This window comes from Conger conger, chromosome 7, assembly GCF_963514075.1.
Source record: "Conger conger chromosome 7, fConCon1.1, whole genome shotgun sequence".
NCBI classification, from domain to species: domain Eukaryota; kingdom Metazoa; phylum Chordata; class Actinopteri; order Anguilliformes; family Congridae; genus Conger; species Conger conger.
This window is the reverse complement of record NC_083766.1, coordinates 34,479,774-34,493,343: the sequence shown is the minus strand read 5'-3', so window position 1 is coordinate 34,493,343 and position 13,570 is coordinate 34,479,774. Positions and strand designations below refer to the sequence as shown.

At 42.6% G+C, this 13,570-nt stretch overlaps 1 protein-coding gene across 2 annotated transcripts; it reads right to left on the bottom strand.

Annotated features, from left to right (window-relative positions):
- Positions 1–233: 233 nt before the first annotated feature.
- hyou1 (hypoxia up-regulated 1) lies at positions 234–13,466 on the bottom strand. 2 transcript variants are annotated; one of them, XM_061248385.1, is made up of 24 exons: positions 13,204–13,466; positions 11,880–11,952; positions 10,327–10,420; positions 9,591–9,669; positions 9,285–9,439; positions 8,960–9,036; positions 8,655–8,836; positions 8,431–8,546; positions 7,573–7,759; positions 6,809–6,943; positions 6,506–6,588; positions 6,272–6,404; positions 5,941–6,128; positions 5,640–5,778; positions 5,454–5,511; positions 5,193–5,269; positions 4,838–5,002; positions 4,320–4,507; positions 4,118–4,205; positions 3,703–3,959; positions 3,386–3,470; positions 2,560–2,839; positions 2,337–2,444; positions 234–1,982 (listed from the first exon to the last, which is right to left on the bottom strand). In XM_061248385.1, exons 2-24 carry the CDS (start codon positions 11,941–11,943, stop codon positions 1,933–1,935), a joined length of 2,988 nt encoding a protein of 995 aa, XP_061104369.1. In that variant the 5' UTR covers positions 11,944–11,952; positions 13,204–13,466; the 3' UTR covers positions 234–1,932. The 2 variants fall into 2 exon arrangements, with proteins under 2 accessions (XP_061104369.1, XP_061104368.1); XM_061248384.1 differs by having other exon boundaries at positions 13,421–13,465.
- Positions 13,467–13,570: the final 104 nt, after the last annotated feature.

Sequence of the window (13,570 nt, the reverse complement as noted above, 5' to 3'; positions counted from 1 at the left end):
CACTTTCACAAGCACTTAATTGTGCATCTAGCAGCGACTTAAAGCAATTCTTAAGTAAAAATTTCCTTTTTTAATTAGACAGTGGAAGTAAAAATATCTGTTCATAATGGTGTGAAGGGCAATTATCAGAACCGTGCCACTGTCCAACAAACACTTGCACTTAAAACAGACCTAACAGAATCATAGCATCAGCTTAGAGTTCCTCAAGTCAGCAAAAACATGCAAAATAAAACTAAAAAAAAAAGAGACTTTATTAACATTTTTTTTTTTGGAACAAAAACATTGACACCCTCTCCCCTCCCAACACCACAACGAGCTCTACATGTCCAGACAGGACTGCATCAAAGTGAAGTGTACGGAACCAGCAGTGAGTTTTCAAAACCTATTTATGTATTCCTTTTGAGCAACACGAGGGATGTGGGAGGGAATCTGGTCATCTGAAGTCAGTGCAGTCAAGCTCGTCCTGAAAATGCGAATTCACAGAAATACCACAGTAAACTCCAAATTGCACACAGCTGATTGAAAAGGCATACAATATTATATGGAGCCAAACTGAAGAGGAAAAAATGCAATAGAAGGTACCACACAACAGAACAAATCATGTATAAATCATGCAAAAATATTCTCAACTTGAAGAGAGACTTGGGGAGTGGGGTGGAGGGGGTAGGGGTAATTATTGTGTTGACGAGACTAATACCCTTTGGTATTGCACTCGTTTCAGGTTCAGTTGAAATGGCACAAAACTACAAAGGTTTAAAGTTGAAAACAATTTCAAATAAGTTACTAAATTTTTGTCTGAGGTACATTGTAGTATTTCTTTTAATTTTTTTTTTTTTTTTAAGATGGAGGCAAATGTCTGAAATATCAAACACTGATTCTCCTCCAATATCCCTCCAATTTTATCCCCACATCCTGCAGTAGCTTCCTGCAGTTTGTATAGCTGCAAAGTGTTACATTCTCTCCTGTGGAAGCAGACTGCACTGCACACTGCACATGGTTTCACCGAGGTGCTGATGGGAAATGATGTGCAGAGCAGTTGAATTCTTAGGCTGTGGCCTTCACCTCCCATCAGCAGAGCTGCAAACACTGCAACAATTCTTCCATTTAACTGCTGTACGCACGTGTCAGAATGGAATTCTATTTCATAATGTCCAGAATTCCCAATGGTCACCTAGAAATTCTTACACCAAAAATGCCCCATCAAAAAAAAGGAAAAGAAAGAAGCCCCTTGCAAACACATTAATTCAACAATTCAATCCCCCTTTCCTAACAAGTGATAACTTCATCATTCTGTCACATAATCCTCAACTTAGTCCATTGCCTGTCATTGCTGAAAGTTTTTGTGACCCTGTTTAATCGTTGGACACATGGAAAATATAAGAGGTCTAAAACTTAGGACAAATTGCCATTCTTTGTGCGTATACTGGTTATCGTAGCATGATCAGAGCTGAGGCTACAGACAGACTTGTGAGAAGAGACCACTCAAAACATTTCTGCTTTCCACAACTCACTGGCCCTCACTCTTCCCTTGTTCCTAACGGGGACATCAAGATTCTCCGATGCATTATATAGAAATAAACATTACAAAGATTATCAATTTGTAGAAGGCCCAAAAATAAAATTAAATGATTATTTAAAAAAAGAAAAGAAAAAAAAGTTCAGGAACAGCAATATCTGTGGTATGCTTAGGCTCCTAAGTGCTCTTCTTAACGGTCTCGCATACGTTTGCAGGGGAGAGGGACAGATGGAAGTATCCAAGAGACAAAATGAGGGCAATTCAAGTTTGAGAGCCCTAAAAAATGTACACCTAAAGGGTTCTCCAAACTGATCCAATGACACATGGTGCTTTAAATTAGTTGAAAGGGGGGGCAGGAATTAAAGTTGAACAATTGTCAATAAATACAATGGATTTTGTTTTTCCTCCAAGAGTTCTTATAATTCATCTCCCAAATGGTTTTCGGATTTATTGTTCTCAGATGGTTCTGAAAGAAAAGAAAGAAAGAAAGAATATATATATACATAAGCCAGTTCATGTAAACACTCAACAAATGTGAGATGTTGCCAATGAACAATTATCAGGATTTCACCAGAATTTCTTAACCAGGCGGCAAATGGTAAACATTTATTTCTACTGTAAATAAATGCTGTTGAAGTTTCTCTTTAGAATGTGATAACAAGAAATAACAGGCAATACCTATTCATTTTCAACTACACTACATTTATCACACATTGGTACATTTTCTCTTGGGCAGTTAGGCATGCAATACATTTTTTAAATTACCCCTCGAAGCTCTCATAGCAGCCATACCTCGGTATATTCCCCGTGACATGCTTACCCGTACTTGATGCTCCTTCTGGGCGCTCCGATTTTTCCGTCTCAGTCTCTTTCCCAGCATCCTCCACAGTGGGCGGCTCTTCTCCCGGCTGCACCTCCTCAGGTGCTTCTGTTGCAGACAAACAATTTAATTATAGGACTACGCCCAAGACCTGCAAGCGATAATCTGCCTCAATATTAAGGCGCAAGAGGCGAGGAGGGGACGAAGACGGGGTCTGCTTCACCTGGGGCTTTCTCCGGAGAGGGCTCCTCCTTGGGTGGGATGACTTTCTCGGAGTCTGCCACGGTGCCATTGGCTTTACCCTTCTCTGTACTGGTGCCGTTCTTCTCTGCGGATGTGGGCTTAGGTTTGGGTTTTGGCTTGGCAAACTTGGCCTTGTTCAGCAGGTAGTTGACCTCGCGGTCCAGTAGCGCCAGCTTGGATTCGATGTCTTTCGACAGCAGGACGGGCCTCTCTGTGGACGACCTCTTCTCTTGCTCGGCCACCGTCTCGTTCTTCCATGTCTGCAGTGGGAAAAACCAGTGGTTCAACCAGAGGTCGACGACAAAGCCGAAATATCATAAACGTTTTCAGACAATCGGACGCATCATGATGTTCTGTACCAATATGGGGTTTAAAATAATCACAACATGACTGATAAACAAAAGCTTTGCTAGTTTGTTTTAAAGACTCATACACTCGATTTCAGTTTTTCAAATTAATGTTAACATCGGGCCCGAATAGCACATTACTACTACTCAATAGTACCACGGATTATGCAGAATATTTCCATGATATTCTATGCAGCAAGCAACCAAAGCTGACAAAAGAACATGAAGGGTCAACGCAATGTCGTTTTACTCCTGTTCTACTTCAATAGTGACAAAATCAGTCTCCTTCGGTTGAAACATCATTAATTGAGGCTTTTCAAGGCAAGAAACACTGGTTAGTATGCTAACTTGCTAGCAATCGTACCCAAATAATGGATGCTGTTTAGGACTTAGCAGAAGACAACTGGAATGAAATTGGTCCAGGCGTAAATGGACAACAAGTCTCAAGCAATTACATACCGTGGTCTCATTTATGACTTTTTCCAAAGTCTTTAGCTCCACCTCAGTAAAGACTTGATCATCTTCAGGAATGAGTTTGGCACTCCTACATGTACAAACATATACAAATCGACACATTAACACGGTTGCAGAAATGAATGCCAGACATTCAAAAAATGTATGCATCTAAGCAAAATGACTATACTCGAACAGAACACATCATACATTTTGTTGACATGAATTTTTTTGAAACCTTTATTTAACCAGGAAATCTGGTGATAAAAATCCCTCTTTTGAGCGAGACCTGGCCAAGAGAGCACACACTTACGCAGACTTACTTGAGGAAGAAGGCAGAATGGTTGAGCATGCTGTCCAAGGCTGCCAGGCGGTCAGGCCATTTCCTACGCTCCTCCACCCTGAAGAACATGGCCTTGCACAGCTTCTTCAGCTCCGACAGCTTCTCCTTCAACTCCTTGGTGCCAGCCGTATACCCCTCCTCATCCATCCACTCAGAAGCCTCGCTCAGCTTGCCCGAAATCTGCTCCTTCTCCTCTTCGGACACCACGGCCTGAAATTCGTCCTGGTACAGCTTGTCCTGGAGACGCCGGGACAAAAAGAAAAGCTCAATATCCGGCGTCAGTCAGCCGGCCAAGACAGGGGAACCGATTTGGGCTTGGCTTAGCAAGTGCTGGCAAAGCTTTGAAGAGCATGGAGCAGGACAGCCCCCCAGAGACCAAATCAAACCTCGCCTACCTGCGTCTCAAAGATGAACGCTTCCAAACTGTTCAGCGCCTTCTCCCGTTCATGTTTCGCCAGATCACGGTCGGTGAGGTCTTGCAATCTGAAGAAAACAAAGGAATAAACTATTTTAAGACAATTTCAGTACAACTGAACAAAATAAAAAAGGTATCGCGTCAGCAGTGGGGAAAAGAAACGCAAAAACAAGTATTCTAACTTTTTTTTCGAAGACTCGATCTGATCGGAGCTTGGGTTCAAAATATCATTCACTTGGAGCTCAACTCCGATTTCATCCGAGATCTTGGTCCTCTTCTGGGGTTTGGCTTTTTTATCCTCCTTTTCCTCAGCCTTTCCTTCTTCCTCACTTGGCTTCTTTTCCTCAGATTTCTCTGCCTCCTTTGGGTCCTGTTGTAACAATAATAATAATAATAATAATAATAATAATAATAATAATAATAACTAAAAGGCATGCCTGAAATTTGAATCTCAGCCAATATGAAAGATTCAATGTAACACAAGAAAGCCCAGCCAATTAACCTCACCAACTTTACTGAGTGTGAAACTCCAGCCCGGGAGGTTTTCTGGTTTCCTTTCAAATCAACAGCCAATTTAGGCCTTGGAAACAATGTGTAGACTTATTTGAGTTTGAGATCCCTGACGTGAGCAGAACCTAGATGACGGCAGTTGTTATAATGTGAGGGGGGGGGGGGCATGACATGACCACTCCATTCTCACCTGGGCATCCGAATTAGCATCAGCTTTCTCAGCCTCAGCCTTCTCCTCGCCCAGGGTCTCCTCCTTTGCATTTTCCCCAGCCTCCTGCTTCTCTTCCTCAGCAGGTTTGTCCTTCTGGGCCTGGTCGTCTTCTTTCCCAGTCTCTGGTGGAACCTCTTCCTCATCCTTTGCCCCCAACATTTAAAAGTGCATTCAGCAGAATTCACCCAATTCACACAAGACATCAAGAGAAATTGTTCCTCACGGTCATCATTTATATCCTATGTGGATATTGGACAATAATCCTCAACAGTTACAAAAAATAAAAAATTTAAAAAAACCCAGTCAAGTGGAAAGTGGCATTGGCAGGCTCTACCTGGACAGGTTCAGATGCATTTACACTGGGTTCTGAGCTTCCTCCACCAAACAGGCTTGAAATGGTGTTTCCAAGTTCTTATGAAAAGCAAAAATACACAGTGGAAAATAAGGCACATGATACAAAGCACTTTTAAAATGCAAAATGTATAGGCAATTATATGCTGAGCCTACATGAAATAAAGCTCAACTGAAATGTACGATTTGAAAAATAAGAGGATAGAACTAGCAGGAAAGTATTTTTTCCACTATTATCACTCACTTGTTAGAGTGGATTCCTCCTCTTTCTCTTCAACTTCTGTCTCAAACACAGACTCCACCTGCAGGCAATCATTTACATAGTGGCTCAGACAAATCTCAGTGAAAGCGAAACTTGTGGGCACACATTTTCTTTAACAAGCCCCGGTCTGTTTCAGCAGAGGATTCCTGAGCCTGACATGGGACTCACCCTGTCCAGCATCAGTACACCACTCTCGTCCATGTTGAAATGGGCCTTGATGCCCTTTGACTCTGCATCAACGTGCTTCTTGAAGCTGCTTCCAACACCGGTCAGCTTGACCGTGGTCAGGTTCAGAGAGCCAAACACACTGAGAAAGGAATGTGGCAACAGTTTACAAGTCCCTTTCACATTAGCATTTTCCACACCTAGCATTACCCTCTAGGGAGAACCAAAGTAGCCCATGGTAGTACCCAAAGTGTTTGTGCGAGGGTTACTGTGATTGGCACAGAGCCCCCAGATGAATGTTTACCTGAGGTCTTGTGCACTGAGGAATGCGAGGTCCCCGTAGTTGACGTTGAAGATGAAATCGTCAGTGTAGCGGTTGAATGTGATTACTTTTCTCTGGGGGTAGGGCGCCATTCTCTGGAACAGGACACGCTTGTTATGCTTCAGGCTCTTCACCCCCTCCTCTTCCTCTGTCTCCCGAGTGAACTCCACCTGGGTGCAGGCAACAGCGGGATACAATTTACACATAATTGTGAAAGCAGGAAAAAAGAACTACAATGAACGGGACTACAAAGTCCAACTTTCTGGCTACATGACCAGGACCCTGATGATCATCACACTCTTGGCATCCTCACCTGAATGGGGAACATGGAGGCATCTCGCACCAGGAAAGGTTTGACCTTGAATGCCTTGCTGAGCGCCGCAGCCTGGTAGACCGCGCCCATGGCTGCAGCCTCGTCTGCGTTGATGTTCTTCCCCAGCTCCTCTCTGTGGGAAATGGCACACCGGCATTAGAATATCAAAGCACTCCGGCCCACTTGCACATGAGAATGCTGTCAGTCAAGCTGCCATTTCATCCAAAAACCTACTTTCCCGAAGCTTTCAACAGGACCTCTTGTACTTTGGGCACCCGAGTCGCTCCTCCAACCAGGATAACTTGCTCGATCTCATCCTGGAACCCACAGAGAATGCATGCAATCCACCCACAGAGTTAACTACCAGCAAGCTCATTCTCACTCAATATGAGATATTCTTCATACACCAAATAACATAGAACTCATAGGGGAAGAGATGCTTGGACAGACAAGGTCTGGCACAACACTAGAGAAGACTGGAAGATAAAATGGCACCTGTAACAGGGGGCTTGGAAGGCACGGTGGGATCGGACTCACCATGGACATTTCCGCAGAACCGAGTGCTTCCTGGACAGGCCCCTGAACTCTGTCGAACAGGTCACTGCACAGTGTCTCAAGCTCTGTCCGTTTCACCTTTGCTTTGAAGTCTATATCATCCAGGAGGCCTTCCACCTACACAAGACAGAAAAAACCTGACTTACACATACTTACGCCACCAATTCAAGGTCTTTACAAAGTTTGTTCAAGACCCATCCATTAAAATCGAAAAGACTTGAAAACGAGAGTAATACCATGATGTTTCCAACCCTCAAGAACAAAGAAATATCCATAATGATTAATGTTGTCCCAGGATGAACCCTTTCAAGCTCACCCCAAACCCCAAAATTGGGAAAAGAAAATGGATTCTAATGCAGGATAATGTTCGAAGCACACAATACAAAAAAGGTGAAGGTTTAAGATGATGGGCAACAATTAAAAAAAAAAGATAATCAGTATCTCTCCCAGAATCTCATTTTCAAGTCCATGTGAGGGCTCTCAAGGATATTCTAGGAGCATGGGTAACCTGAGTATCAGGCACTGTGCAACCCTTCCTATTCAGAACGCTGAACCATCTCCAATCTGTACTGGCAGGAGGTGTCAATTCTCTGTGCTTTGCAAACAGGTCATATTAGTTGAACAATTGGGATTACTGCCATGTCAGTGCTGGGAGTTGTTTTCCTAACCGAGCAGAAAGGGACAGACAATACCAACTCCAATTCATCATTCCGACCTTGTGTAAACAGGTAGAGCGGTTTCCTCACCTGTGCCGTGTGCTCAGCATTGGCACTCAACACGGTCTTAAGCCTCTGAGCCTCTTTGAGGAGCTTGGCCATAGCCCGAGCGTTCTCCCGCACATCCTTCTTGGTCTTCTTCTGCTCGTTAAAGAGCTTGGCCAGGTGGTCCCTCAGCCTGAGCTCCATCTCAAACCCACCCAGCGTGCGGTCAAACCTGGGACATGCAAACAGTTTGCCAGTTATGGCTTCCCACAATACAACAACACTCACAACAAAGATGGGTTCTGAAGAGACCTGAAAAAGGTATTCTGGGGATGCTGATGCTGAGTCAAAGCCCTGACTCACTGTGGTCATTCAAGAACCTGTGTCAAAAAAGTAGAGGTGCCAACTCCAGCGTCCTGGACCACTCTGACAAAATGGCTCTGAACACCTAGCCATCGTGTTATACGCCCCATACATACAGCTGAATGGCTACAAAGCCACTTCCCTTCCCCACCCACCTTTAGCCACAGGCCAACACAAAAAAGGGGAAAACGGTTCTCAGATCTTTCAGGACAAACATAGGATAAAGTTTTTATTCATCTAAAGACACCTTGGACAAATAATTCCCCAGAGATGATGGCACACTGTGAATCACACATTTAATCACTTAATGTTGCCGTGCAGAATCCAGAAATAGCCGTCTCGGAAATTCAAAAGGACAAAGTAATTGCCTCAGTTCAGGACAAAAGCACTGGGGCCATTCCCATAGTTTGCGTTGCGTCACAATGCAGAACGGCCATTTACACAGCCACTTAGTTTCTTTTCCTTTTTTAAAGCGATATCACATTTCCCCCAGGGAGAGAAGGTCTGGGTGTATGTAACGGCTGGAGGCCTGTGACTCACCCAACCCCCCGAATCTGCAGCTGAGGCTGTGTCCCAGAATCCTTTGTCTTCACAGTCTGGTACGTGACAATGGTAGCCACTGTACTGCCGGAGCCCATGTCATAAAACATCACGTTCTATAGGGGGCAACACAAGAACGCAATATTGTTAAGTGACCTTCCGTTAATCACCAGGTTAACATTCAGTTGGTTAGATCTTGTTTAAAATGCATCTGACAGGGGCACCTGGGCTGTGCTATTAATGTCCTTCCTCCTGAAGACTCCGTAGTTCAAAGCAACAGCTGTGTTGTCGTTGATTAGTTGAAGGACCTTTAGGCCTGCCATCTGGGCTGCCTGAAGGACTGCCCTACGCTCTGCCTGATTGAAAAAGGCTGGAACTGTGATCACAGCATCTTTAACTGGTTGTTCTGTGGATGAAAAATGAACAGACCAGAAATTAAAAGTGATCCCATTTCATCCATGACTACATTTGATTGCCAATTAGTTATGCAAAGAAGAAAGTGAGTAAGCAAAACCTGACCGCTACAGACCTGCAAAATCCTGTGCCAAGCCTTGTGAGTAGTTCAAAACCATGCCAAGAATCTCCTCTGGTGAATACTGCATCTCTCTGCAAGACAAAGACAGGATATTAAACTGGACAGAAATCACTGAAATTAACTACATTGGTCCATAGCTTATTTGCATCATCAAAAAAGCAATATGCCGACAAGGGAAAACATGTTATACTGTACCAACAGCAGTCCAAGTAAGCTCCTGTAGAGTGGAGTTATTTTTCTAATCTTCTGATTTGAAACCACAAGACCTCCTGTCTGTGGGAACATGGCTACAGTGGTCATAACTCAGGGACAGACTCACTCAGAGTTCTTGAAGATTATTGTGCCACGATCCTCGTCTTTTTCCAAGTGATGTTCAGGGAAGCGGTTTTGGTACAATGCCACCAGAGGGTTCTCCTTCTGTTTCCCTATGAGGTCCTGCAGATACCTGTACACCACTTTGGGGTTCTTGACAGACTGAACATCGAAGTAATAAAAAGAATCCTTAGTCACATCATAGCCCAAAAACACACTCCTTACACATTTGCTACCCAAGTAAAACTCTGTAACTCAATACAAGCCCGACTGACAAATCAGAGAAGTAAAATATTCACAAAGCCTTGCTTACCACACCCAGAGCACCATCACCAAATAGGCGCTCATTCTCCTTTAAACACACAGCCACTGGAGTTTTCCTTCTGGACTCCCTGCATCACACACAGACAAGGATGAGTGTACAGGTCACCAATACAGCAGCTTATGACAGGTGCATTGAGCATCAAGTTGAACAGAGGCTACAAACTGATTCAAATCTAGGCCAACACTGAATGAGAAGTTATTTTTGCTCAAAAAACAAACGAAAGACAAAACAGATGCATATTCACCCTGAAGATACTCACTACATGCACCCCAATGGGAGACTATCCCGACTGTGAAATATCTGGATACCTGATGTATTATTGGAAAATGTTATCCTCTATACATAAGCAAAGACCTAAAATTCTGGGGAATTGAAATTGTAGAGGAAAATATGCGAGGGAGACTGTCAAATTACTTCTGCGAAAAAGGTTAAACGGGCTTAACAAAGAACTTAGTCTATCCTTTGTCCTGAGCAGAAAGCAATTTACTGTCCCCAAGCAATTGGCAAAGAAAACATATGCAAATAGAAGAAATCTCTTTACATCCCCTCTGCTTTTGTTTTTCTGGTTAGACACAATTAGAGGCTACAGTATGTGCAAGTTGAATATTGCGGACCAATTCAGCATTCAGAAGAATTTATGTTAAATTGCCATAACACCCACACACAAGGAAATCTCTGCACCTACTTGCAAAAATGTTTAGTAATAAAAAAATATATATCTTACTTGTTTAGAACAATTTCCATTGGCACACCAGGCTTGACTATAGCAATTTTCATCCACTCGCTCCCCAAGTCAACTGACATCACAGCTATGGAATCTGTACACAGAAGTGGATTTACATTAAAGAGCAAAAAAAGGGATGATAATTTGTTAGGACTAGCTTAGTATACAACTATTTATCCCAGGAGAAAGTTCAGGAATTCAGTTTGGAAGGGATAACCTACACAACCATTCAAAAGTGGGTCACTGTCTGTTTTTGCTTTTTCTGATTTAATATTATATTTTCTCGGTTTGTAATCAAACAATTCATACTTTTATTAAATGGTATTTTTATATATTTTGGCTTCACCAAAATATGGTTCAAGTAATTACAGCACTTTTTATATGTAGTCACCCATTCCAATGTTTGAGACATATTAACAATATCAAATAAAAAGAGTCTGGATATCTTATTTTCAGGTTGTCCTACAAGCAATACTAAAACTCTTGGAATGGATCTCAATGGGAATTCAGGGGTGGGACTCAGATACACATTTGTTGACTAAATGGCTTTAAGTCATCAAGGATCCAAAGTATCAAATCAGCCTCAAACCATCATGCTGCTGTCAGATATGCAGTAGATACTACAAGAATTGTTCCTGACTAATTTTCCTGTCGGACAAAATATTCAGGAGAAACAATTCTTGTAGTATCTGCTGCATATCTGACAGCAGCACAGTCATTTCAGCCCTTGCTTTTGTGATAAACATTAAAGCAACCAAGCCAAAATATTAAAGAAACATTAAAAGTACAATAGGTAAGATTTCTGACCATTGTAAATCCCTTCCTATCATTGAAAGGTTCACTGACATGTCGACTCACCCTCTGCATGTGTTTATAGTCCTCAAATTCAGGTTTCAAAATATGCAGTGGACGGACTGATACTCTGTACCAAAAGATTGTATAGCTGTACAATAATTCAAGCTGGTTGAAAATATGTTGTAATTGCCATGGCAAATGCATGGGGGGGGGTTCAAGGTCAGCGTGTTCACAGTGAAGGGGGAGGGAGGGATCTATGAATTTCATTCATTCATTCATTCATTCATTATCCTAACCCGCTTATCCTGAACAGGGTCGCAGGGGGGCTGGAGCCTATCCCAGCATACATTGGGCGAAGGGATCTATGAATTTAATAAATTAAATGTTTGAAAGTCTGACATTTCTTCTGCTTTTTCACCAAAGTTTTCTGTGATTTTGAAAAACTTTGCCCCGACTGCTTTGCTACTTAAACCAATATGTTCCACAACAAAAACACAGCCTTACTCATAAGTCGCCTGCTGATTTGGACACAACATTGTTGTTGCTATGCAAGGAAAAGTCTTGATTGGTTCAAACTACTGAGTGGTTGAAATCACTAATGTCACCATTCTGGGGTCCACACTCTAGTCAATATTGCTTAGAGTTAAAAAAGGCACCTGTTTCAAATATATTTATAATGCAATACTAGCGTTATAAAATGACTTTCTTACAGAGGAAACCAAAAATAACAAAACAGTCTTCTACTTTAATCAAATTACCTGTGGGAGAGGGGAGGAGTGGAAAACAGCAGAAAAGCATCCAGAGAATTGAGTCCCTCCACATAGTTGTTTCCTGTGTGTAAGAACCACAACATTACAATTCAGCCTGTGCGCTGTCCACAGTCAGGGTGTCTTTAAAAAAAGTACTGACAATTGCTTTGCTCATGTAAACGCAAGGCAGCATAGGGTACTCGTTTTCCAGAAACTGCAAGTACCTTTGGACAAAAGCAATGGAAATTGAATGATGGATCAAACACATTAGTGGATTAATGAATTAGAACAGATGTGAAATCCTAAGCAGGGCATCGTTGTGCACATCTGGTTTATTGAGTAGCTACAGCGCATACACACCACGTGAAATGTTTCTGATATTCAAATAGGCTACGTTACCAGTCCAATACTGAAACCTCTATCAATCACAATAGTGCTAGTCATATTGCGTAGGTATATCCGATTGGCCCGGAAACAAAACTGAAGAGCGAGTGTTGTAAATTACATCCTTCATAAGGTGTGGGTGGCGAGCTTTATGTCCCTTGATCACATAACGAATCCAATTGGCCGGATCCAATCAATAAGCATGTTCAAGAGCACCACCAAACGTGCGAAATGTCAAATGTCTCAGCAAGACCGTAGATTAAACATCCTCTACAATTCATCCAGTTAAACCCAGGTAACCAACAATAGCTCGAGATACAGTAGCCTATTTGAAATTGTTCAAGCGTAATCTTCAAATATTATCAACTGAAAATACGTTTTAACATGACATATAGGCAACTGATAGACAATATGAAGGTTATGTATAGGCCATTGTACAAACACTTGCTAGCTGTTGGTTGTCATTCACTGAAATGCAAAAGCATAGAAATTTCCAGCCATCGCGCTGAGTGACGTATGCACGGCTATGCTTGCTTTTGGTGAGAAAGAGAAAGGGCTTCCCCCTCTGAATCGAAAGTCTCCAAAGCAATTAGCTCTACAATTCTGTATCTATGCAGCAACATATGCATGTCCTGGTATGTGCATACTTTAAAATACAAACCTCATCGTAGAATTGCGAATGCACGCGCACAGCTCACTTCCTGAGGAAGAAACTGTTACAGTCCACTGGGTAGGTTGCCTGTAACCTACTACCGGTTACATTGTAACGTTACCGAACAAATTTACGTCTCCTAGCAATTAATTGACTAGTTGGCTGAATATATAGCAAACTGATTCTGACCACGCAATGGCTAGCCAAAATATGTCATCTGAAGCCTGCTAATTAACTGGCTAGCTAGCTAACGGTACCACTCTGAACGCAAGTTATCGATAGCATGACATAACTTACCTTTAGCACGCCGCTAGCTCAATAGTACTATAGATACAAAAGAAAATAGCACCAAAATATTGTGTGAGCTCTTCTGGTCTAGTATCTTGCTTTACTGAAGTTTACAGTGTTGCAGCGCTTACTGCAGCCGAAGTATATCTTTCCATGTACTCTCCTATAACGCTGGGCTACGCTGGATTTCTTGCTTTTTGCCTTGCTATCGCCGGCTTATTCTCACCATAGGGCCCAGAACGCGGCGTGATCTCATTGGATCCACTCAAGCCCTTGTTCCGTGAGTAGTGCGTTGCCCCTGTGACCTGCTGGATCCGCCTCCTTAATTCTGAATGGCTGCCACTGATAGGTCCACGTTCTACACCGCCTCTAGCGT